The following is a 25,219-nucleotide window of genomic DNA, read 5'->3' as shown; positions in this document are numbered from 1 at the left end:
CATGGTCACTTCTCATCACTCCTGGCTCCAAAAATCCAAGGTGACGGTCAAAATGCAAACTCGAGGCTTCAGAATGGGAGTCCATAAACCAATGGGTGATGTCACAGGGGGGGTACGTCCATTATTTCTTTTTTTTATAGTTTATGGTTTTTCCACAAAAACAGTTTCATTATCTTGTTGAAATCCTTAAAATTGTGTCCACCTCTTCTCCCTTATTAAAAATTCCACAGTCTATACATATGCAAATATATTTTATTTATTAAAACTTGCAGTGCGGGACTTTTGTCTGCTGCCATGGCACTGTGATGTGGTTTGGGTGCAGTATGCAAAGTCCGCCCTGGCCGACAGTTGTAAACCAGTCATTGCCAGCTGACATAAAACGAATCACTAACGGTGCACCAGTGTGGAAAAAGTCATCACAGACACCAGATACAAAGATTCCAGTATACAGTGAAATACAGAGAGATACATAGAGTGGTGATAGGCTTAATCAACATTTTGTGAACTTGTTTGGTAAAACCTTCAATATGACGGACATTCATTTATATGTGTTCATTTATATATAAGTCCTGCAATGCAGCAGATGTCTCCTACTTCACTGTAAAGTCCATTCTTCGTGTTTGTGCAGTTGAGGCTTCAAGTTTCAACATCACACCTGTTTAAGTTGAATATTTGATCAGATTTGGCTTCCAAACTATTTGTGATGTCACAAATCCTGCTCGTATGTCTGCACTTTAAAACTGGGTTTCAGTGAGCACAGAGAAACATTCCACTTTCACCAGATGAATGTGAAAACCTCTTTCAAGTGTCAGACATCATTCTGCACAGTGAAGCCCAAACATCAAACTGTAGGAACAAGAAGAAAAACATATTTTTGAGTGGAGGGGGACTTTAATTTGAAAAGAAAAGAGAGCCTCTGAAGAAAAACATATCCTTCCCCGCCTGTATTTTTGACTCAGACTGCACTCATTAGTGTTGCTTTTCTCATGGCCAGACTCCAACCCAGACGTTTTCATTTTATTTGCCAATCAGACCTAGTCCAAACACAAATCACTCTTTAGATATGTCCCTTTTACAGACGCCCGCTTTTGTAGCAAAGGAGCCACTCGTTCAAAGAGTTAAGGCAAGTGCCTTGCTTAAGGGCATTTCAAAGCCTGACCTCTTTTTGCCCTTTCATCTTCCACAGACACAAACACACACACACACACACACACACACACACACACACACACACACACAGACACACTCTCTCCTCAGGCGCAGATTCAGCGGCTTTTAAGATGCAGGACAAACATACTGGACGCTGGGACCTTAAAGTCAACGCTGCATGAGTTAATGCAACATATACATCAGAGCAAGAATGTTTCAGGACTAATCTCCCCCATCTTATATCTTTTCATCTTTGAGCTGATATCAGTGTGTCAGCATCAAATCCAAATGATTTCTTTATGTAGTAATCTTTAAACTTCTCTTCAGGGATAAACCAGTGTTATCGGGACTGTGTGATGTTGAATGAGCTATTTGTCGGCTGTGTGTTTGACTCCGCTGGCCTCCACAGGTCAACCATCTCCCTCAGGGCAGTACCTGATACCTGGCAGATTTTATCCACCTCAGTGTGTATAGTGTTGAATGTGTGTGCTTTGAAAGGTGCGTTTTTCTTGATGTCTCCCAGTCAATAGTAACTTCCTGCCTTCGGGGCCTGTGTGCTGTTTAATAGGCCGGCTGATACACAGGGCACCTGTGTTTCCACCCTGACTGATCCTACACAGGAACACCCTCTGTTTGGCCACTTTGTTTTTTGACTGGCACATTTGTTCCATGTGCATTATGGTTAAAGGTGGAGGAGATTAGATAGCGTCTTGAAATTTGAGGAAGGTGTTGTCATTTGAAGTCCACTCAGGTGTTCTGAGGCATTTTCTTCGGCCCGAGAGAGCAAAGCATCGAAGTGTGTGGCACTGGTCCAGAATGAAATACTTTATGACATCCTATACTGAGATTCATGGAGGATGAATCTTAATGACTTAGTTGACTTTCCCTGTAGTGTCACCAGCAGGTCAACGTTTTCATTTATTCAGTCATTATTAAACCACAATCACTTAAGATACCATAAATTACTCCTCAATTTAACCAAAAATGGATGAAAATCCATGAAAACCACCCATTAATTGATATCTTAAAATGCCCAGATTTTCTAATTGAGAATGTGTTTCATGGGTTTCGGTCCAATTTAATGAATTTTGAAGGGTTACTTCAAACAATTAATTAGTCCATTAGTTATCCCCTTAAAAACGTATTAATAAATACATTAATTCCATCATTATTAATGGGACTTATAGGGTCTTATGATTTGGTTTCATAGTGAGTGAAATATGTAGGCTAAACAGGAATTAAATGGATTAGCACTAAATTTTATACAGACATTCATAGCTCCTATAAATAATGTATCCTGCTGAGTTTAACAACCCCGTGACTTTCACAAAAGGGTCAGTTTTGAGGTTTTGAGTGAAATGTCCCGACAACAATGGGGTGGACTGCTGTGAAATTTAATTTGCACATTCATGTGTGAATGCATTTTAAAGGCTGATCCCCTGACTTTCAGTCTAGAACCATCATCAGGTAAAAAACAGTCCTTTGGTTTATGACCACATAGAAAATGTAAAAGTAATGACATTCCCAACAGCCTCAACTGTTCTCAATTTGTGTTTGGTGCTAATTGGCCAATGTTAGCATACTAACACATGCTAACACACTATACTGAGATAATGAATATAATATGATACACCTATATCTTAGAGTTGTGCACATATTACCATGCTGACATTAGCATTTCACTCACTGCTGTGGCATTTTTAGCATAGCTGAAGACACCTAAGAGCTAATTTAGAGATTGGTCATTTACCCACATCAGAACGCAAGAGTGCTCTGAGTGCCACAACTGAAGGGATGTAGAAGGGTGAGATGCAATATTTGCTCAAATGGGAATAACAAGGCACATATTTGGATGATCTTTCACAAAGGTAGCTGACTTTGAGACTGCATAAAGTTGGTTTTGGAAGTTAAAACATTTTTCAGTATTGAGCAAAAGTGCTTCAGTGCAACAACGCCTCATCAACATATGTACACTAAAAGCACTTGTTATTGCCAGTGACAGGCTCGGATTGTTATTATAAGTGTCTGAAAATATTATGGAAAGGACGCTACAGAGGAATAAAATGTTTTTCTTTATCTGTTGCTTTATCCAGTCTGTTTTGTCATTGTGTCTAACCAAGTTTTGAGCAGGGGGAAGTTTTGTTCTCAAATCGTGTGAGAGTTTTTTTTAAATATTCAGCCATGACAAAGATGGAAAGAGGAATGTCAGGAGGAGTTTATTGTGTACAGATAGCTTAGTTTAGTGTTTTCTAAAAGATTTTCCAGGTCATGGCTGAATATTTAGCTGGTTTCTGCAACAACTCAACTCTCAACTTCTGAGATTTCAGAGCGTTAAAGTTCTCTTTTAAGTCTTGTGTGTAAGTGTGTAAAGCCAAAGAAGAATTATAAGTTGGTCAACAGTGATGTCAAAATCATCACAGCAGAATGAGGATATCAGACTGTGAAAGGGCTCCAAAATATTTGCGACAATTCAAAGAAAAGCAGGATGTAAAAGGACGACAAAGGGTTGAGAATAATCAGCCATGCTTTGTCCAAAACAATTAATAAACAAGGTGATGGGTTCACTCTCACAATCTGGGTTTTCTCGAGGGCCACAAAGAGCCTGCAGCGCTGCCATTCACAGTTTATAACAACAGCGTGTTCTGCAGCTCATTTGGACGGACAAATTCTGTCAACCTACATAATACTTATTTGCTGGGCTGAATTGGTTGGCCAGTGTCTCTGGCCCAGAGATAAGTGGAGAACTTTCCAGATGACTGGCGCAGGACAACCCAGACCCGTCATCCCACTGATTGCCACACACTCCTCTGCTGCCTTTTTGGCAGCATTTTCTCCAGGGGCCCCCATTCTGTCTTTGAGTTCGTCCCCATAATGGTAATGGGACACATGCCTTCTCCTCTGCACACACACTGTTATATCACACAAAAACACACACACACATAGACATTCTTGGTCTGTCTCTCCATCTCACACACACAGACACACAGGCACAGACACATACACACACACACACGCACATATGACACATGGACACAGTGTTAGTATGGCTCTGTGTTAAATGTAGTAACTCCCAGTCGCCCAGTCCTGCCAGCTTTGTCTGCCCTCAGCTGTTCCGGCCCGGTGCCTGTATTGTGCAGGCGGGCTCATTACCAGAAGCACTGTGGCCCGAAACCTCCTCGCTAATAGGCCCAGAGAGAGACACAGAGGAGTTATTTCTGCTGTGGCTTGTGTGTAGCAGTATAATGTTGTGTTTTTCACTCTTTTGGCAGTCAGACTGTTAATGTTTAACGTTTGCTGCCGTTATTTCTCTGGCCAGCCGTCAGCTGGCTGAGGAATTTAAAACTGGGTTTGGTTAAGAGGTTTGCTTCGTCCCTGTGAGGCACATCTCCTTGAAAGCTCCTCTGTATGAATGTATATGGATGTGTGTGTTTCTGCATGCCTGAGCAGGGAGCTGGAAAGAATGAGTGTCCGGTCAGTTGATGGGCTGTCTGGAGTGAGCCAGGACACTTGGGACAACAATGGGATGAAGTGCAGACTATTGTTTAAAGTTTACAGGGCGGTACGCGGTGTGTACAGTAGTGTGGCTGCAGGAGAGGGATACAAAGAGAGGGGTGTAAAGAGGTGAGTCAGGAAAATTGTGAAATGTGAGGAGGGTGAAGGCTTGGAGACACAGAGAGAAAGAGGAGTGCATACTGTAAACAGAAAGATGTCAGAGCTGATCTTCATCAGCAGGCAGATACCGCTCTGATCGAACTGATATTGAGGACTTTAAGTGATCAGACAAAAGCCTTCATACAGACTGATTCAAGAGTGGCATAATTAGGTCTGAGGGCTTCTTTAATGATGAATTAGGCCATGAACCACACAGAAGTTTGTGAACTGAAAATTATTGCAGAGGTTAGAGTGGTCTAATGAGACTAAACCACCTCCACAAAGATGATGAAACTCAACACTGAAATTAAATCAAGTTCAAGTGCCAATTTGTTTTGCTCACTGGTCAAAATCCCACTGAAGTATAATGAAACAAATATAAAATCAATATTACAAAAATGTGAGTTTTTTAAAGACATCTAAAAATGAAAAAAGGAAGTAAACAAACAAAAGTAAAGTAAATAAATACTTTACTAAATAAACTAATTTGTGGTCAGAAAATGAATTAAGAAATATCTATGGAGGCATCTATCTATCTATCTATCTATCTATCTATATTATAAAGCTCTAGAGAGTTTACTGAAAATAGTTTTTGGTTAAATTGTATTATACTCTTTTCACATTATAGTCATACAAAACCATATTGTATATATATATATAAACGAATTTACAGTCAAGTCTCTATATTACATATTTTGTTTTACGGTCTTTTTTTAGCAGGTGTAACGAATAAAACAGTTTGAATTTGGGGTTTTGTCATTTTTTTGTCATTTTCTTCATTTGAACTGCTAACTCTAACACAGGTGATAACAGCTTACACTGTATCGTTACTGTATTACTTACATGAGTTCAAATATGTTGCTACAGAGTATAAACTCAGTCTCTCTCGGCGCCACCATGACACCCAGTTTTAGGTGGTGTAAGTCTCGCTCACGGGCGAGCGCGCGCTTCCCGCTTCCCCATCAATCCTCGCGGCGTCCCGCGAGCAATGGCACCAGGTGGGCCGCGGCACCGGCGAACCGTGGCCTCGTTAACGCGCTGCAATAATGAGGCCGCAAAGAGGGACGAAATAATTGCAAATAAAACTACATGATGCAGAAAATAAAAAAAGAAATTAAACAGATGCGCGTGTTTTCAGGATCATTGCTTTCGTCCTTTTAAATTGCTGAGTTGCAAAAAATATGCAACATTTCAGGTTATGCAGCAGCTGACTACTAGGCCATAACTACCACGAATACTAATACTAATACTAATGATAATGGTAATAATACTGGCAATAATAATGATAATAATAATAATGATGATCAGTTTTACTCTAGTCTTTTTAAACACATATCAAACAAAATATCAGTATTATGGTCTATGCACCTTTACTGTAATTATTTAGTGATTCAATGATTTATTTATACCTTTTAAAATCAGTCATCCTTAAAAAAAACACACCAGCAAAAAAACAAAAACAAAAAACCCAACCAATTATACATTTGTCATGCTTTAATTAAAATAATTCTTTAGAAATTCATTATTTACATCTGCAATAATATTAATAACAATATAAGAAAAAATAGTCACAGTTCTTACCAAACATCAGAACATCAGCATGACAACAAACTAAATGTATTTGAAGCAAAACAAATGTATTTCAAGCCTTGTTGGTTTTAGTAGCCAAATCACCGTGCCTCCCACCCCCACCCCCACCGGTCATTCTCTGAGTAAAATTGCATCACTTCCCTGTAAGTAATTCATCATTTACAATATGTACATATTGCTAGACAGATTCATTAATTGTCTTTGAGGGGCATATGTGGTCATTTTGATGTAATTGTGATTTAACGTGTCACCCTTTTATGGTTCACTACAGGAAAGCTCTTTAAAAATCTGAATTTAGAGAGAAAACAAGTCATAAAATTGAATTTGCAAGCAAACACAGATCAAGAATAGGAAATATTTTTTGATGATAGGACAGGATTCACAATAATAAAAAAGCATTGTAAACAAAAGCAGGCATAGTTCAGTATAAAGAAGTTGCATATCCCCCATTCACTGGATCTGTGGTGTCAAGTTGCAGGTTGCGAGAAACAAAGTCTTTGGCCAAAACAGCGTTAAAGAGCTCGATACTGAAAATATGCACCATGTGAGGAGACGTCAGGCATGTGAAACAGGCCCAAAAAAAGGAGGAGTTCAGGGTTAGAAATGTTTAAAACGTGCATGAGTCAGAGTTACCCTGGGCGATGGTATCAGTAATGACAAATAAATAACTTATGAGCAGGTGTGAGACCATGAGAGGGTGTAAAAAAAATGTGCCTCAAGTTCACTTCCAGTTTTGACTTTCATGCCTTGGTCCGTGAGGAGATGTTTGCCAGCTGATGTAAAGTTCTCAAGCTTGTCTGGTTCCTGTCTTGGTCCGGGGCTAAATCAGGTCCACCAGAGCAGAGACTGTCCACTCAGCAGGGCAGCAGGGACTAGAGGTGGTCGTAGGCTGCAGCAGACGGTGGAGCGGTGCGGGAGGCTGAGCTGTAATAATAGGGTGAACCTGTGGGGGGAGACACAGATGGAGGCCTTCAGAGGTGGAAGGAGGTGATGTTGGTGCCTGGATCAGACTTTCTTTATCCATCTTTATCTGCAGCGCTGGGCAGCAGATGGTTGAGCTGAAAGTCAGACAAGCTTGGACTGTTTGTCCTGCGAGTAGATTGAGTCTTAACCCTTCTCATCACTCTTAAGGAATAATCAAAAGAATAAGAGAAATGCAGGACTTTCCTTTTATAACCAGTGGAGAAGAAATTCCCTAAATCTTAGCTGACATGCATCAGTACTTCTTCTAAGCTTCTAAACTGATACACAAACACCAGTCTAAACATTATATATAGCGTCAAAAACAAGATGATAAATCCGGTCCTTGCATTTTCGTGTGGATGAGTTTGGATCCTGGGTTTTAATTTCAACATTTCAACTTGATCTCAGCTCACAGTATATCTGCTCTCTGGGTTTAAAGACAGAGATGGAAAGAAATTATTTATGTTTTCAGCTGCAGCTTCTTGGAACTTAAATTGATGAATGTATATGTGTACAAGACAATGGAAAACTATTGTTAATTCACTATCTTTTTGAAAAAACCACCCTTTATAAGGGATTTCTAAGCATTAACATTTACATACTGCTTAGACTCGTCATAGTATCTCCTTATAATTGGTTTCTATACCAACTTTCTGAACCACAAATGTATTTTTCATTTATAAATACCTCATCAGTTGTTAATAAATGGGAGATGAATCTTCAATTAAGCTTTCAGAGAGCAGAGTGAGTGTACTTTTTAGGCTTTACACTGTTGGTGTATAGAGAAAAATTACAATGACACTATATTGTGGTTTCCTAAAACAAGCGAGCATAAGAACCATCTTGATTTCAATAAATGTTATTGAATGTAAAGTATACACAAACATTTTTAAATGCTGATTTGTGAAGCTTTTTTTAATACATATTGGTCAATTTTAACCTGAAGCGCATTCTAGGTAAAAGATGCACAAAAATAAAGGAAATATTTTCATTTTAAATATTCTTGGTCACTTTAGGAAAAGTCATAAAAATTCTGGTTAAAATAATGATGTTCTAAAAATGTAAGAATGGGTCAAATTTGATCTGAACAATTTGTAAGAGTTAATTCAGTTCATAAATAATTTACTAATGCTTTATATATAACTTAAAAGACTATATAGAAGTATCAGACTTTCCTTGTCTTTTTAGCACTTTGGTACATCAGGATAATCCTTCAAAAGACTGTTTGACCAAATAACTTTTTAAAAAGGGCTTAAAAACATCTTGTTTATATTTAACTGCAGACTAGAATAATACCTTATTAATAATTTGTTTTGGAAATGATTCTGATGGTTTATTAGGAACTGAAAAACTCTAAACCATAGACATTATCTATGACATCTAAACCACATTTATAACTGTGGACAAGATGGCTTTTTCCAAAGTGAATTCCAGAGACATTGGAGGGTCTTCCTGATACACTCAAGGGCTGAAAATATAAAGTAAGTGTGATGGTGGAGCTGGCCATCCAAAACGTATTCTTATAAATGGTTTATGAATTATTAACAATAATAAAAGGATTACTTACTAATACAAATACATACAATATTAAAGTAAATGTGGAGCACAGAGCACACAGTAGATCCTAGTTAGTAATGTGACTCATAGTTCACTACAGGGGATGAAAATGGTATTATATGACATGTGACTGTAAGTTTCTCATTTCCTGCAGCCATTCATTTAAATTCTGGTCATGACGGAAATGTTTGTGAATCATGAGGTCAGTGATTTATAAATTCTCAGGGGATCTTTATGAGTTTTTAAACTGATACTCCTGAAAAACACTTGAGATCACATTCATTCATCTGTAAAACAAAAGTAAAAACATTCAAAGGTGGGGGTGCTCATGATCAGCTGATGAGGTTGTCAGCAGTGTGGCCTTTACTCACCCAGTATACTGGAGTTGGTGAACCTCCAGGCTTCACTGTAGGTGGTGTATGGCGAGTGGCTGTAGGACTGACCCGTGTAGTCTGCGCCTGCTGCAAAACAGGAAAAAAAAAAAAATCACATCTAACGCTCACACCCAGAAAACACACATCAACACCATAGAGACGGTTGTGTTGGTTATTAAAAGGCAAAGCTGAGACATCGCTGAGAGCTGTGTTGTTTGTCTGCGTGCCAGCATCTGCTCAGCCTTAGCTCATAATTCACCAACAGTTAGTGCAGCCTGTAAACCATTAATCTGTGGTGCAGGTGGATGGCTGAGGGTAAAATCCCTCAGCCCAGTGATGCATGCATGCAGCTAGCCCTCTACGCCCTCTCTCTCTCCAGCTCTCGGCCCCTCGCGTTGTTCAGCCGCTGCCCTCTGAAATGCCCTCCTCCTCCTTCTCTCTCCGTCCTACACTTCCTGCTTCAGCCTCTCTGGCACTCCTCTTTCTTCTCTTCTCTCTCTCTCTTTTTTTTTAACATTCCAATATCTAATTGGTAATTATGTTGGCTGGAATGAAACCCCGTGCTCCCCACCTCCCTCCTCCTGTCCTAGCCCCCCCTTTCACTCAGTAATTGTGTATCAACGCTTCCTCACAGCGAGCCCACCAGAAAAATAATAAATCAGACCCTCTCATTTCGCGCTTCGGAGGGCAGACTTCAAATAAAAAAAGGCACATCACACACACACGCATAGACACACACACACACACACTGACTGTATGCAGGCATCCTGATGTAGTTTCATGTGCACGCCCACACATGCACACGCACGCACTACAAAGACCTCCTCCCCTATGTTCATATCCAGACTTACACCCCCTCTGCCACCCCTGCATCTCCCTCCTGGGCCCCCTGGTTCCCATGGCGATGTGTGGTCAGAGGTGTCTGAGTGGGGGGTGTGGGCAGCAGGGCGGAACCCCCAGCTTGTTCCTTGTACCCCCTGGGCCCATGTGCACCCGTTCGCGCACACACACACACACACACACACACACACACACACACACACACACATGCACGCGCACACAGTTCACCACCCTGGCAAGGCTACTCATTAACTCCGCCTGTCTCCCTGTTTATCTACAAGCCTCCATTCCTGCCTCTGTTTCTCTTCATTCCTTCTCTTTGCCATATCCTCTTCCCTTTCTATAAATTTTTGTTTATACCTAATTCTCCATTGTGGGTCAAATGTGGAAGAAAACAAACCAAAAAAAGTTACCTGCTACCATGCCAGTGATGGCAGAGGAGGTGTATCCTGTCTGGGCAGGGGAGGGGATGTGAGGTGGGTAACCCGGCAGGGTGGAGCTCACCATGTCACGCCCTGAAAACACACACAAAGACACACACGTTTAACAACAAGATGGAGGTTCAAATTACTATTCTGCATTTGTTACAGCAAGGACTGCAACTTTTGAAATATTTATTTGTTATTTGGTCTATAAAATGCCCAAGATAACAATCTTGGGCATCTGACAGGCTTTGGGAATGTTTCAAATGTTTTCTTTTGCTACGACCAGCAGTCCACAACTCAAAGATATTCAGTTGCTGCAACCTAAGACTAAAGGAAACAGAAAATGTTCACATTTAAGCCGGAATGTGAGATTTTAGGATATACATTTTATTAAATGACACAAAAAAGGGTTATTAAAATGTCTTAAAACGCCAAAAATTCCACCTGTTCCAGCTTTGATGTGAGTATTTGCTGGGTTTTTTTGCACTCTTTGATAGTAAATTAAATATTTGAATATCTTGGAAATTTACTCGGACAAAACAAGATAACCAAATTAGTCAAATTTCACCGTTTTCTGATTATTACCTGACCAGATGATTCATCAATACATTGATAGAATAACAGATCAGATTACTTGATAATGAAGGAGTTGCAAACAGAAATGCACACAACTTCATTTGTGTTTAATGAGTGTGAACATGAATGAGATGGATACCTGCATTACCTGAGATGATAGACTGACTGCTGAACTGCCCGTACACTGGTGCATGATGGGAGAATGAGTTGAAGGCATTGGGGAAATGGTTGGAGCTGCTGCTGCAGCTGTTGCTGACAGGCATGGGTTTCTGCAGCGCCTGCAGCTCAACAAATGCCAGGTTGGATGCAGCCGCCATATTTGGGGAGGGGCTCGTGCTGGTCACTTCTGGGGACATTTCCTGTTTTAGACAGAGCGGCAGGGACTGTAGGGGCTCTGAGGTGTTTACAGCCAGTGTGCAGGTGGGCAGGCGGGTGGGTGAGAACATGAAAACAACTGGTGAATGTGAGTGGAAGTAAAATGCAACAAAAAAACTCAAAAGAAGCAAAACAACTAAGATTGAGTGGCTTCAGGACACTTGTGCAACAGTCTGAAGGATATTTACGAGTCAGCATGTTGAGGGATTCAACTTTGTGCTTGACTGAGGTCAAAGGGTATCATAACATTAAGAGTCTTACCAGTCACCATGGTGTAACTCTGGTGTGCTGTCAGATTCCGTCCAATGGCAGAGCTGGATGTTGAGAGGCTGGTCTTGGCCTCATCTAAGCTGCCATTGATGAGGGACAGTGGGTACAAAGTCTGGGGATGAGGAACAGGGATTAGCTATTGGTGGAAAGAGTGCTTATGTGTGAGACGGAGCACACGTGCAAGTAAAAGAGAATCATCTGAAATGGAAAGAAAATAAGAAAGAAAGACTAAGGAAACAATATCCAAAAATTCTTGCTTTCATTCTAAGCATTAAATCCTTCGTAAAAACTCACTAAGCAGATTTGAACATACCTGCTCTGTCTTGCTACCGGAGGCGGAGCTGAAAGAGTCTGGTGGGTAGTGGTGACGATCAAACCCGCAGTCCAGGTGTTGCGAGGCCGCGGAGAAATGATCCACTCTCATCTGTTTCCTCGGGACGCCTCCGCTGCCCTGAGAGTCCACGCTGTGTCGACAACTCTCCTGGTCACCTGAGGGAGAGGCAGAGGAGGATGGAGAGTGAGGAATGACTGTGTGTGTGTATGTGGTGGGGGGGTGAGGAGTGGGGCAATTAAAGCAATTTGAATCATCAGGTAGTATAGAAAATGAGGATTCTGTCCTCAAAAGTATTTCATTAGGTAATGCTCTAAAATGACATATTTGACACTCATACATCCAAACATACTGTGGATCACTTTAAGTTCAGGGGCCAATATAGAGGAAATGGTGTTTTTTTTAGGTTTTTTTTTATTTTAGAATTGAGCATTGTAAATTAAATTTAAGATAATCTTAATGAAACACTTAATTGTTCATTCCTTTAAACATGATTAAAGTGTTTGGCAACTTTAAGATACATATTTTAGAGTTAACTTCAGGCAGGATGTCAAAATACAATATCTTGCTCAAGAAACTACATATTAACCTGTAGGATGTTGCCAAATATGAAAAGATACATAAGAGAGGTGCTGTTCAGCCAGACTTTGTACTCTGTTTTGGTCTAAGGGTCAAAGAGTCTTACTGTCATCGTGGCTCCTCTTGCCCTCGGTACTGGGTTGGGGGATACCCAACAAGCCGCTGATGGAGTAGGTGGAGCCCAAAGAGTCTGACTGTGGAGACTCTGGAGGGGTGACTGCCGAACTGGGGACTAAGAGAAAGAAAAACAATGGAGGACAGATTTGAGAGGGAGAGCGGAAACGATACTGTAAATCTCACCAGTACCGTTAACACAAGGTCACAGGCTTAATCCAGCCGAACAATGAGCACGCTCCATCTTTAACCTTAATCCTTCACCATCAGATGGTAATGCTTGGTGTATGTGGAAGGTAATACACAACCTCTATTGTGCATATGAGTTAAGACTTACTCAAGGTTTGTCCTGGACTCAGGCCTTTTCCATCCAGAGGCAGATTGAATGGCTGCTGGACTTTTGTTCGAATTATTCTGAAACAAAGAGAAGGAACAAGAACCATTTAAGTATCTTTAGATGTCGTTGAGTGTGTTTAAACTCAAAAAGAGTATATCAGGATTGAGAGAAGATGCTGAGGGGCTCATGGATATCACAAGTGTTTACTTTTGTCTGCTTAATTTAGCCCTGTGACTGCTGAGCCTATTTATATTTATACCTCGAACATGATTTCATTCATAATCCAGTTTGTCACCTGTTAATGGAGCTCACGCTGGGCACCGTGTCACTGTCACACACTCCCTCCGCCAGCAGCCGGTCCCTGATCTCCCAGGCGAACATGGTGGGATTCTGCCTTTTGTACTCTGCGATCTTGTCCACAACCTTTGGGGTGGCCACCTTGGGCTTGGAGCCACCGATCACGCCAGGCTTGATGCTGCCTGTCTCGTAGTAACTAGGGAAAAAATGGAAGAGGGGGGACAACTGTCAATGAAGGACTCTTTGACTTTTAAGAAAAGGCTTTTTTAGGTTTAGTTGACCAACACATTAAAGTGACACACTTCTACAGGTCAGACAACATGAACAGTAGCTTGTTTTTTGGTGTATTTACCGTCCCAGTATCTTGCTGACGCAGCCATGACTCACTCGGAGCTGCCGGGAGATGTCACAAGGCCGAACGCCCTGGTGGGCCATGTCCACAATGCGTTGCCGGATCACCTCCGGAAGTGGACGGCCATTAACAAACATTCCGCCTAGTTGGTTAAGACCCCCATGACCTGGGGGAGGAGGGGGGATGAACACTTATAAATGTCAAAGAACAGGAGGCATCAGCTAACGTCAACGTCAAAACAATGATCAAACTCATATACAACTAGACACACTTACATGCTCACTTCTATTTTTGTGTTGATTTATACTAAACTAACCAGGATAAAGACAAGAACCAAACTGGGGACACTGATTTTATTCACAGCTGCCCCCAGTAATGTCAAAAAATTTGTTTACAGTGGATAAAATACACTCTCAAATGTATTAGCATTCACACAAGTATAGAAAGTGGCTGTCAAAAAAAGCAACATGTTAAAGCTTCAGGCATTTTAGACGTTTTATGTGGCATACAGTCAAATATCTAAAGTATATACTGTAAAGGAAATGTTTGAATTTTCCTGGCATTACGTAATCTGTGCAACATTTCCATTCATTCTTTCACAGACGTAATGTGTCCTGTAAAACATTAGCAACAGTCGGCATTGTCAGGTGCGTAATGAAGTTTTACATTAAAAAAGTGGAGTACACATGAAAAGAAACTGCAGTGGACAAAATAAGGCCTGTGAGTAATGGAGAAGATTACATGAACATTTCAGAGAAGATTTATGGACATTTATTTAAAATGGAGAGATAAAAGTGGAACTGGCCAATAAATTTGGGTGTAGCTAAGACTTCTTTTTACTCTTTAAATTTGGGTCTAAACTGTTCAGTGTTTATTGTATGAACAATGATTATATAGATAAAACAATCAGCATTTATTGGACCTTAAATCACACTTAAATAGTGATATTTAGCCTGTATTTAACTTTACCTACAACAATAAAGTCCATGTTTTAAATGGTAAATTAGTGAATGATGATTGCTTAATTACTTACAGGAAAATCATCATGTTCTACCTGCAACTTTACACTCGCAATCACTTCTAAAACAAAGTTTGTATTTTTATTAATGAGTCTAATATTAGAGATTATTAGACTCTTTTATTAATGAAACTATGTTTACTTTTTCAGGAGTTTCAAAGTGACATGATGTTATTCTATACCCAGAGATAATTATAGGAAACAAGCAAAAGGCTCTTAGAAAACAGTCTAAATACTGATTATATGTATTTGAACACACAGTCAAAAATACATTTGAATCATTTCTCATAAATAACTATGTATATATATAATAATTCATATTTCCTCAGGACTGTGAGAAAAGTTATGATTCATGACTTATTGTTCTTTATGTAAAAATGTACGTTTTTTTTGTTACAATGTAAGATGTTAATGCAATTGATATTCTTTCAATATAATGCATAATGTCATTATTATTAATTCAGTTTTAAATGTATTTTTTAGTTTTTAAAACTTTGATATTGTTAATTACACCTCCTGTTGGAAATACTGAGATCAGTGAATAACCGCTGTAACTATGAAAAAAACAGACACCGTCTCTATATTTCATTATATTTGATTTTCATAAATATATTATAGTTGTAAAAAAAAAAAAAAAAAAAAGGATGGATGATTTTTGCTCGTTGCTGCAAAAACAACAGTGTATAAAACCCGCAGCGGCCTACAGACTGCACGGTGGTGACTCTGCAAGAACACCATTGCTTTTAATTTTAACCCATTGAGTCATTTCTTTCTCTTTTCTCTCTGCTTCTTTCTCCCTCTCTCTCTTTCTCTCTCCAGCTTTCATTTCCACATCAAACAGCGGACTGAGGCTGAGGGAGGGGAGCCTCTATTAACGCTGCCAGCCGAGTGTGGAAAAAAATCTCCCCGCCAAGCTTCATCAACCTGCAGGATATTAAAGCAGAGCAGCCCCAGGGTGGGTGGGTTGGTAGGAGGGGGGGTGACACGCACGCGCACAGACATCGCGCGCACGCCAAAACAAAGCACGCATTCATTACCGAAAATAAAAAAAAAGCCTTATGGATAGATAGATAGATAGATAGATAGGTAGATGATTTCTAACTATCTGAGACATAAACAAGCTCTCAACCTCCTGCTGGTCCATGATTGCAGCTGAAGAGACACTGACCAGGGGAGGATTGCTCCAAATTTATATCTGACAGCCTTAAGTGCCATCCATTTAACTTCCTCAATATCCTTCCTACACAACAACCAGAGGGGGGAAAAAACACACACAAATCGCCCCTGGGAGAATTACAATGAACAGACAAGATGCCTCCCTGCATGCCACAATGTGTTTCAATGTTTCACAGCTAATATTTGGCTAAATTTGACAGGACACATCCTAAAGTTTGCACAGATATCAAAGATGTCAGGCCAAATTTTGTATAAAAGTAATGCACAATATATCAGGAATATCACACAGATTAAATAAATGACCTTTCCTAAATGTAAGCTACATAAAGGGACATAAAAGTTAATGAGTTATTAATCCGAGGATAGATCACCTCTCATGGCAAAAAAACACAACATCTGTCTTAATCAAGACTTGTCTCTCATCCTGTCAGCAATAAATTGTCCAATAACTCTTCAGTCAGTGATAAAAGAAAAGAAGTTGGGCTTGTGTTGTTTATTTACCTCTCCCGGTGTTATGGGACATATCCCTGAGTTTTTGATGCGGGGTCCACCAGCTGAACGTGACGGTCTCCTCCTCGCAGTCCCAGTTAAAGTGTTTTTACTCCCTGTCCTGCCCTGTGTGGCATGAGTGTGCTCCTCCTGAGCGCCCCGCTGATCACACGCTGCAGGAGTACAGGGGAGTTTGTCACATGTGATGGCTCTGAGCTCCTACAGAACAAATGCTCTGGCTGCTGTTCATGGTGGCACTCTTGTTTGTCACCATGATGAGGAAATGCAATGCAGAGGTGGCACGGCTAAGATACTGTGTGTCTGACAGGGTTTGTTGTCTTCAAATCACTGAAAGTCTTTCTTTCTGTCTGAATATCAAGAGTTGGAAGAGCGCTCCATCATTTAACTTTACAAGTGGATAAAATAAGTCCATGGATCTAAAGCTATGTGTGTAAAAACATTAGGAATCTATTAGTACTTTCTCTGACAGTAACTGATGAAAAACTGTTACATAGCAGCTCCTGTTATACATAAAATGACCCTTTATCATTATGATTCATTTATCGCCTCACAATTATTACACTGAATTTGACTTTGGCTTCTTATCAGCAAAATTAAAGAGCAATAAATGCACTATAATGTAAAGCAGTTTTGGTTTAAGTGAAATGTTAATATTAAATATCACAAGAAATATCAAGTGAATATGAGTTGAAGGACTTTTCTCATCAGAGTGCTCCACCTCAGATTTGACACTAAAAAAATAAAAATAATAGTGTTGGCATTAAGACGGACAGTGAGACAAACGACTGGTGTCTTAACTCTTAACTAGTAGATACTGGATGTGTTGTGAATGTGCTCGCTGGCAGGTGTTATTGCCCATATTTAAGCCTTGTTTACAGGCTCCATCTGCTCAGCTGCTGCACACCTCTCCACTCTGCTACACGACCTTCTGTTAAAACAGAAAAGCTGCTGTACATTGAAACATTATGTTTGATGTTTGAATTTAAAAGACACAGTGAAACTATCTGTGTATCATGAATGCAGAACACACAGGCAGGAAGACTGGGAGTTTACATCAGCGGCAACAGTTGCAGCTATGATTTTAGACATAAAAAGCAGAAATGAACAGAGAAACCTTGACAAGGTCACTGTCATGTAACTGAAGTCCTGCTGTGTGCTGCTTTGAATTGAACCAAATAATTAGCCGATTATCACACAGTTGTAATTATGACAGTAGGTACAGTGTTTGGTATGATCCAGACTTATTTTAGTTTGTTGCTAAGAACATTTAACACATGGTTACTATCAGCTTACTCTGCATGGCCAGGTTTAATTAACTTCTGCCTATCATGTTTGTGTGTAGATTTACTTAATTGGAAGAAGAACATTTATCTTAATTGAAAAGTATTTTTGAAAAATATAATTACATTTAATTTCAAGTCTTGGCTGAATATACACACACAAATATATTCTGATAAATATGAGGTGAAATTAATCCTCAACATAGCTATAGATTTAATTAACTTCAATGTTTATGTACCGATTAATCAATAATGCAAACATGACAGGGATTCCTTTAATATTAATAAATAAACAAGATAGTAACAAAACATAGAAAACAACTTCTTGCTTTGAAAAAATATCTTTAAATATAACTGTCTGGGTTTTGATGATGGTGTTTATGATTGTGTGTGCTGCTGAGGTGTAATGTAAGTACTATTATAAATAAATATTATTATAATGATTGATTATTAATAATTGACAGTTTAGTCTAAAATGAAATGGATAAACTACAACTAAGTCAATTCCTGCAGGACTTGGCAGATATTTTACTTTCTGATTCTCTTATTTTCAGTCTTTTTTTAAAATAGTCTGCTTAAGTAGTTGATGCTTTTTCTCTTCTAAATATGAATCATTTAGTTTTAATGTCAATTTTTTATTGTGACTCCATAATATAGATTATGTTGGCGACAGTCGAGATTAAAGATTACAACCTTTTTTTTTTTTTTTTGGGTTATTTTTCCTATATTAGTCTTTTCACAGTTATTTTACAGTTTAACTACAGATTAGAGTAAATATTGCTACACATCATAAACTCTTACTGGGACCGAGCACACTTATTTTGAGGACCACATTTGAAAATGAATGCTGCACATAGGGCTTTTTTATTTTTTAATTGATCTAAAACCTCCGATTCACTCCTGAATCCAGCACACTATTTATTTTAGTGTTCAGCTCCTCCAGGAAGGATCGTCGCCTTTAAACTGAATATTGATGTTTTTTTCTTCTGCCCGAAACTTTCCCCTCGCTTGACCAGGATCACATTTTTAACCTACACCTAATTACAATGAATTATTCTCATGAATGTGACCTGATTTTCTGTGTTTCATCAAAGCAGAATTACAATTAGCCTAAAAAAAAAAAACCCAACACCATATAGTGGATGCTGTAGAGAGTGTTTTAAGATTATTTAAATTGAGTTCAACAGCTCACTGTGTTGTCAGGATTGCGGATTAATTGCTCACCATTTAGCCATTCAGCCGTCGCACAACACAGTTTACAAACCGCGTTTTCAAAAGGATGAAATAAACCGTTTTCTTACCTTTCCACGCTGAAGCTCAAAATAAAAAGAATCCCCAGCAGATATACTGATATTATCCAAATGATGGGACTCCGGTGGTGTAATACGGTGTGTGTCCGGGCTGTATTACGGGAGGCTGGGCTGCTGTTGTGTTGTGTAGTGTGCGCGCTGCCGATACTCAGCCAGGTTTTATCCAACCGGGGCTGCGCACAGGACGGCGCGCTGCAGCCATTGGCCGAGGAGGAGAGAAGGAAGCAAGAGGAGGAGGAGTGGCTTTATGGAAAAAGAAAGGGGGAAAAAAGTCCTGATGACTGACCCTGTGTTTTGATGGCATTACACCCACTGAGCGACTGTACGGAAACACTTGTCAAGGAGACGGCTTGTTTCCATTCACAGCGCCGCACTCTGTACGGCCGTGTGACGCCGTTTCCGACCGTCCGAGCGCCACTTTCACACACAATTTAGTGCTTGATTTGCTGCGATCCGTCACAGTTTCTCTCTGACAGGTAGACTACACCTGGCTGAGGGAAAAGACTGCAAATTGTGGCCCAAGTTTCCAAACTTTGTATGGAAAAATAGCGACAATTTTGCGCAAAATGACGCAAACTTGGCCAAGTTGGGGCTGACAGTAAATTAGCCTTTCCATTTCTAAAGGTATTTCATACTTCATGTCTCATGTGTCGTCCCTCATATCTGTCCTGTAAAAAGTGCAGCTACATATATTCTTAGTAATATTCAAATGCCTTTTGCTCAATAAGTTTGATCTTAATTATTTTCTATTCAGATCGAATTTCATGGCACCGCAGCAACAATAAAGCCCTTCATTTGTTTCTTTTCTCAGTATGAAATTGAATGGATCACTTCTGGCTGGGCTATTTAATGGCTCAACTTCAATGAGATTAAAGAACAGACAGACGAAGATACTTTCTACCTCCTTTTGGCAGATAAAAAAGTTAAAATTAAATAAAAATAGACTCGTTTGGAGAATGCACGAAGCAACAATGGGGAAATAAAATGAGTTAAAAAAACAGTTGTCTTTTCTTTCTTTCAACATCCTTCATCAATAGATTCACTTCCAGTTTGCTCAGTTTGATACTTCTTCTGAATAAAGTGAATATATTGAAAATGGTGTCTGGACTAGGCTATGTAACAATCTTGCATGAATCAAATGGACCTGTGGCTTCTGGGAAGTGCGTACATGGTCAATATAGAGTTGATTCAGGCCCTGTAAGCGCCTGATGTCACACCAGGGTGTCAGGATCCCCCTGAGTTAAAACGCTGTTAATGTTGTTCTCACAAGCCTGTTAAACAAACACGACACCTCTAATGTCAGCCATTCATGGCACCGTGTCGTCTGTCTGATGTAAAAGAAAGTTTTTATTCTTCCAGCCATATGGACTTTTGGATGAATTGTTTTATTTCTAATGAGTAAAAAAAACGAGTCCGGTTATAAATAAATCGCCTTTATGAATATTTGCAGTGTCTTTACAGGATTTACAACAACAAGCGCAAAAAAAGAGTGCATGATTTAAAACGAGCCACACTGCAGTTCTTATCTGGTCAGTTTGTGATTGAAGTCCTCCACTCCTCGTCTTTTAAAAGAAGCTATACATCAATGCCGCTGCAGGACAATTGGGGAGCGCCTGTTTTTAAATAAATACAACTGTAAAGAGACTAAAGGGAATCACAACATCAGATGGAAACAGAGCAGCTCCTCTCTGAAGAGACCAGAGCGCACAGAAGATGACAAGTGCCCGCAGGGAGAAGAAGTGGCAGAAAAGAAAGAGGTTATAGAGAGTTTAACAAGGGATTAAAACTCACAGATTGGTATCTATCACGATGATACTGAGAATTAAAATAGCGCTTAATTATACGGGTCCACATGCCGAGGGGCAGAGTTCATACACGCCCAAAATCCGGCCTATAATATTCAGACAATATTCCACTGTAGTGATGAAAAACTGTAACTGTAAGTAAGATCAAGCTTCATCATCCAACAAAAACTGTTTTCATAGGTTGTCAGATATTACTGAGGCTAATTAAGATATAGCTGTATAATTATTGTTAATTACGTCACACATATCTTGATCTTAACACCACCAATTTGCTACTGACTGCAATAGTGAATTAAGTGTTGATCATGATGTAGATTATCAACAGTTTAAACTTCAGAAGTCATACTAATAGAAGGCTTACACACATAAATATAGGCCTACATGTTTTCTAAAAGGATTGGTATTCTGTGGTAAATAGAAAACAAAAAATATGTCGTAAAAATCTCAAAAATTAAAATCTGATCTTAATGTCTCCTTACTGAAACACAGTTGACAGTTTAACGACATACATGCAATTCTGTAAATATGAACTTACTCATGAGGCTATTTGTCGTATATTTTTCAGGCCTACGTTATGTGTCTGAGCTGTAGGAAAAAAAAACATGAAATGAGATGTTTGGCGATGCTGCAAGATGCAACTTGGGGCTAAAATCCGGAAAATACGTTTTTTTAAAACAATAAAAGAATTTGAAGAAATATATTTTGCACAGGGTGTTTACATTGTTCATTATTAATTGGCATTTTTCTACTATTTCAATGCAAAAATGAGGGTTATATTTACATAGCTCTAGCCAACAATAACATGTCAGACCTATTTCCACATGGAACCGTTTGTCATTTTAAATGAATGATTCACCACGCAGGTTAAATCATGTCTTGAACACATATTCCTGGACTCCTCGGCCCTCTTCATGTTGCTGACTCCCTCAATAACGCACCTCATCATTTTCCCTCAGTTGTTAGTTAAGGCCCTCGTTGCATATTTTACGCGGGGTAATAACGCTGAAAAGTGCCAAACAATTAAGATAAATATGCCTTTATAATTGTGACATTATGTGACGGAATAAATAGACTACCTTCTCTGTTGCGTAAAGGTTTTTTTTATTTCACATGCGGCTTTTCCTCTTAGATGTTATACCTGACAAGATGCAAGTATTCACAAAGATACAGGCCTGTTGTAATGTTTGTGTTTCTCTCAGGGTGTGTCTGGTTGACGGGTGTATCTCCGCCCGGATTTACTTCTTTCCTGATTTTGTGTCACCAAGAAAAAAAGCATCGTAACCTGCGGCGACAGGTGCCAACAAGAGGTCAGACCAAACACTTCCGACTGCAGAGATAAGGACAACACGCATTACTGCACTCTAGGTAGTTTTGCGCGTATTTTCAGACTGAATCTGCTTTAAAAGAACATATTTAGCACAAACAAGTCAGGCTTCCAACTAGAAATACACTGGTTTCATTACAGATGTCTTGAAAGGTGTTTTTCTTTTCGTTTAAATCTGAATTTTAGTTTTTATCACATATAGTTGCTGTAAAAGAAGCGCTATAGGCTGTTTGTAATCCAGCAGGGATATCTTTAGAATATGACAAAAAAAAACATTATTTAACTTTCAACATGTAGATCAAAATTACAACACCATATAGGAAGCCCAAAAACTAGGATTATATGCAGAAACGTACATTACGAAATATGAAGGTATAAGAAGTTATTAAACGTAAAGGGCACAAAGAGACACAGATTAGAGGAATAGAACTCTTAGCTACAATGAGACCTATTGAAGATGAAGTGGCCTCATTTTGGAAAACTCGACAGGAATATTACATCAGTACATTTTTCCCTTGTATGTTTTATCCTCTTTCATCCCTCATTCCGTCTACAAACGCGGAGGTGTGAGTGACTTCGCGGTGCGCGCTCCCGCAGTGATCCATCGCCCTCCTCCTTCTCCTCATGCATGCGCGATCCCTGTAAGATAAATGCTTCCCGGGGAAAAGCCCCACTTAATGACAACTTTTATAAATCTAACGGAGCGCATGTCTCTTTGTGGTCAGCCAGTCGAGATGAGTCAGATAATTAGGTCATAATAGCGCGAGAAACACCTCAGTATTGATGATCCCATTAGGGCAATGAGTGCTGAAAGGCACAATATATTTTCCGCCCTTCTCTTGCTTAAAATGATTCAGTCACTTTTGGAAAAACATTTAAATTTTTTTTAAATATAGTTTAATTTATGTGTAGCGTATTTATTCACCCACATCCCCATTTTTAATGTATTTTTTTCTGTCTGTAGACTTATTTATTAAGTAAGGAATGTCACATTTTGTTAAGGGTCTTTGGGGACCCACAGAAGGTCCTCAGCTCAGGTGTTCCACTATGTCACCATGAAGTCTGGGATGCAACATATCCCCCTTTTAAGAAAACAAGGAGTCCATGGTAGATAGGAAAAAAAAGTGATTTTCCCATGAAAGCTGCAAACAGTTGGAAGTATCTGTTGCTATTTCTTCTCCTAAACAATGTTGCAGATATGTTACCATATGGAAACCACTCATGTTTATGTGTTGAGCCTGTCTTCCTAGCTGTTACTGTCATGATGCATGTGCCCCCCTCCTTTCTCCTCCTCCTCTCCGACCAGCCTTTACCATCTGTTTTGGCTCCCCTCCATTCGGTCCCCTCATCTTTTTCTCCTCATCTTCCTGTGTTTTGTGCACTGTCCACCCTCCCTCCAGCTTTGTCTGTCTTAGTCCAGCCCCCTCCATTGTTCCCCCTGTGCCTCCCATTTCCGCTTTGGTGTTGCCCTCTGACCCTGCACCCTGTCTTCCCCCGTCCCTCCTGCTGACGCCACCCCCCTCAACCCTCCCTTGGAACCCCAAATCTTCTTGTTCTTCTCTTGACTGCTCCCCCTTAAGTTTTTTTTGGGAGGCTAATAACTGTTGCCAGCAAGCACCACACAAAATCCCAGCGTGATTGCTATTGTGAGGTGTACAATGGCATACAGGCAGTAATGGCCATTAGCAACAGAGGGGCTTGTCCTGCGAGTAGTGTTTAGCTGTGTTTAGCCCACATGCAATTCAGACTGGTGGTCAGATGGTATTTTGCATAAATGTCATTTGATCAGCATCTGGTTTTACCTGCTCAGAGTCCACTCCTCTTGGTCTGTCATTGACCCCCTTCCTCACTTCATTTTGGATTCAACTTCCCCTAAAAGTGTAACAGGAATTTGCCAAAATGTGCAGTCATTAATTTAACCATTTACATCAATGCATTCAATGTGGGTGATGCAGGCCACAAACAGACACACACACACACACACACACCCCCATCGACACACACTAGTAATTGCAGACTTTGAGGATCAGAGCGACTGGTGGACCTTGTCTTCATGCCTGTCAGTCAGAGGTGGTCTCCATGGAGACAGGCATCACAAAGTTGGCAGTAGGGCTGTGATGTTTTGAGGGGCGTGGAGTCGAGCGTCCTCGTGGGAACTCAGGTGCTCCTCTTACAAGTGGAGATGTGGGCAGCGGAGTTAATCAGACGGATAGTAAAAAGAGCCTCATTATCCACAGAGCAGTATGTGGCTGTAATGCAGAAAATATCAAAGCAAAACTTTGTTAGCAGTCGCCGTGAATGTCAGCGAGGGAAACAAAACACTTGGTGTCATCTTCTGGATTCTTGTCTTGTTTCCAATTAACTTGCTAAAGAGACTCAAAACAAGACATGTTGAGGCCACTTTACACAAGAGGAAAATGTGAATATGCTTATGTGTCTTTGAAGATAACTCTAGATTTATAATTGACTGAACTGAATATTTCAAGAGAGACAAATGAAAAGATGATGCCATAAGAAGAACAAAGAGGACCTCATTCACCCTCATTGTTCTGGACTAAAAGTTTCACAGATTCAGCAGATAAAATTAAAACTATTTGTATGGCTAGACACCGGGTCAATGGAAAAATATTCCTTTATGTCAATGATTTTGGTTGAACTAACCCCCTAAAGGATAGGTTCACATTATTTTTAGGTTGGTCTTGTACATGATCAGGATTAGCGGGATTTTAGAGAGTTTTCAATCCTCCAATGCAACCCCACCCTCCCCACAAACCTATTGACTATAGCCTCCAAATAGTCTGTGGATTTCTAAATTAATTTAACTTTAATTTAAAAATAAATAAATCATTTTTTCAAAATAGTCTTAATGCTGCTTCCAAGTGGTCACAACAATACCTGGAATGTAATTTTCCAACTTTTTTTTAAATTCATGTTTTTGGCCTAAAAGAGCCTAATCCAAGAATTCGGACATAAAAAAGATTCCAAAATCTGACCCAAAAAACTCACTATGGCGGTC

The 25,219-nt window shown here is 39.7% G+C and overlaps 1 protein-coding gene across 1 annotated transcript; it reads right to left on the bottom strand.

Moving 5' to 3' along the window:
- Positions 1 to 7,262: 7,262 nt before the first annotated feature.
- pax8 (paired box 8) lies at positions 7,263 to 16,497 on the bottom strand. Its single transcript, XM_053339766.1, has 11 exons — positions 16,476 to 16,497; positions 13,781 to 13,946; positions 13,427 to 13,624; positions 13,132 to 13,208; positions 12,787 to 12,912; positions 12,084 to 12,259; positions 11,762 to 11,882; positions 11,274 to 11,519; positions 10,538 to 10,639; positions 9,282 to 9,371; positions 7,263 to 7,333 (listed from the first exon to the last, which is right to left on the bottom strand). The coding sequence occupies exons 1-11, from the start codon at positions 16,495 to 16,497 to the stop codon at positions 7,263 to 7,265; spliced, it is 1,395 nt and encodes a 464-aa protein (XP_053195741.1).
- Between the last annotated feature and the right edge of the window lie 8,722 nt (positions 16,498 to 25,219).

The sequence above is a fragment of the Scomber japonicus genome, chromosome 19, assembly GCF_027409825.1.
Source record: "Scomber japonicus isolate fScoJap1 chromosome 19, fScoJap1.pri, whole genome shotgun sequence".
Classification (NCBI taxonomy): domain Eukaryota; kingdom Metazoa; phylum Chordata; class Actinopteri; order Scombriformes; family Scombridae; genus Scomber; species Scomber japonicus.
Note: the sequence above shows the minus strand (reverse complement) of the source record. Positions and strands in the feature narration are given on the sequence as shown.

Coding starts and splice junctions, on each gene's coding strand:
- pax8 (XM_053339766.1), bottom strand. CDS start 16,497: ATGTCCCATAACACCGGGAGAG. Junction 10,640..11,273: donor CAGTCAGTCTATCATCTCAG/GTAATGCAGGTA, acceptor GTGTGTTTTCAG/GGCGTGACATGGTGAGCTCC. Junction 9,372..10,537: donor CATCACTGGCATGGTAGCAG/GTAACTTTTTTT, acceptor CCTGTTTTGCAG/CAGGCGCAGACTACACGGGT.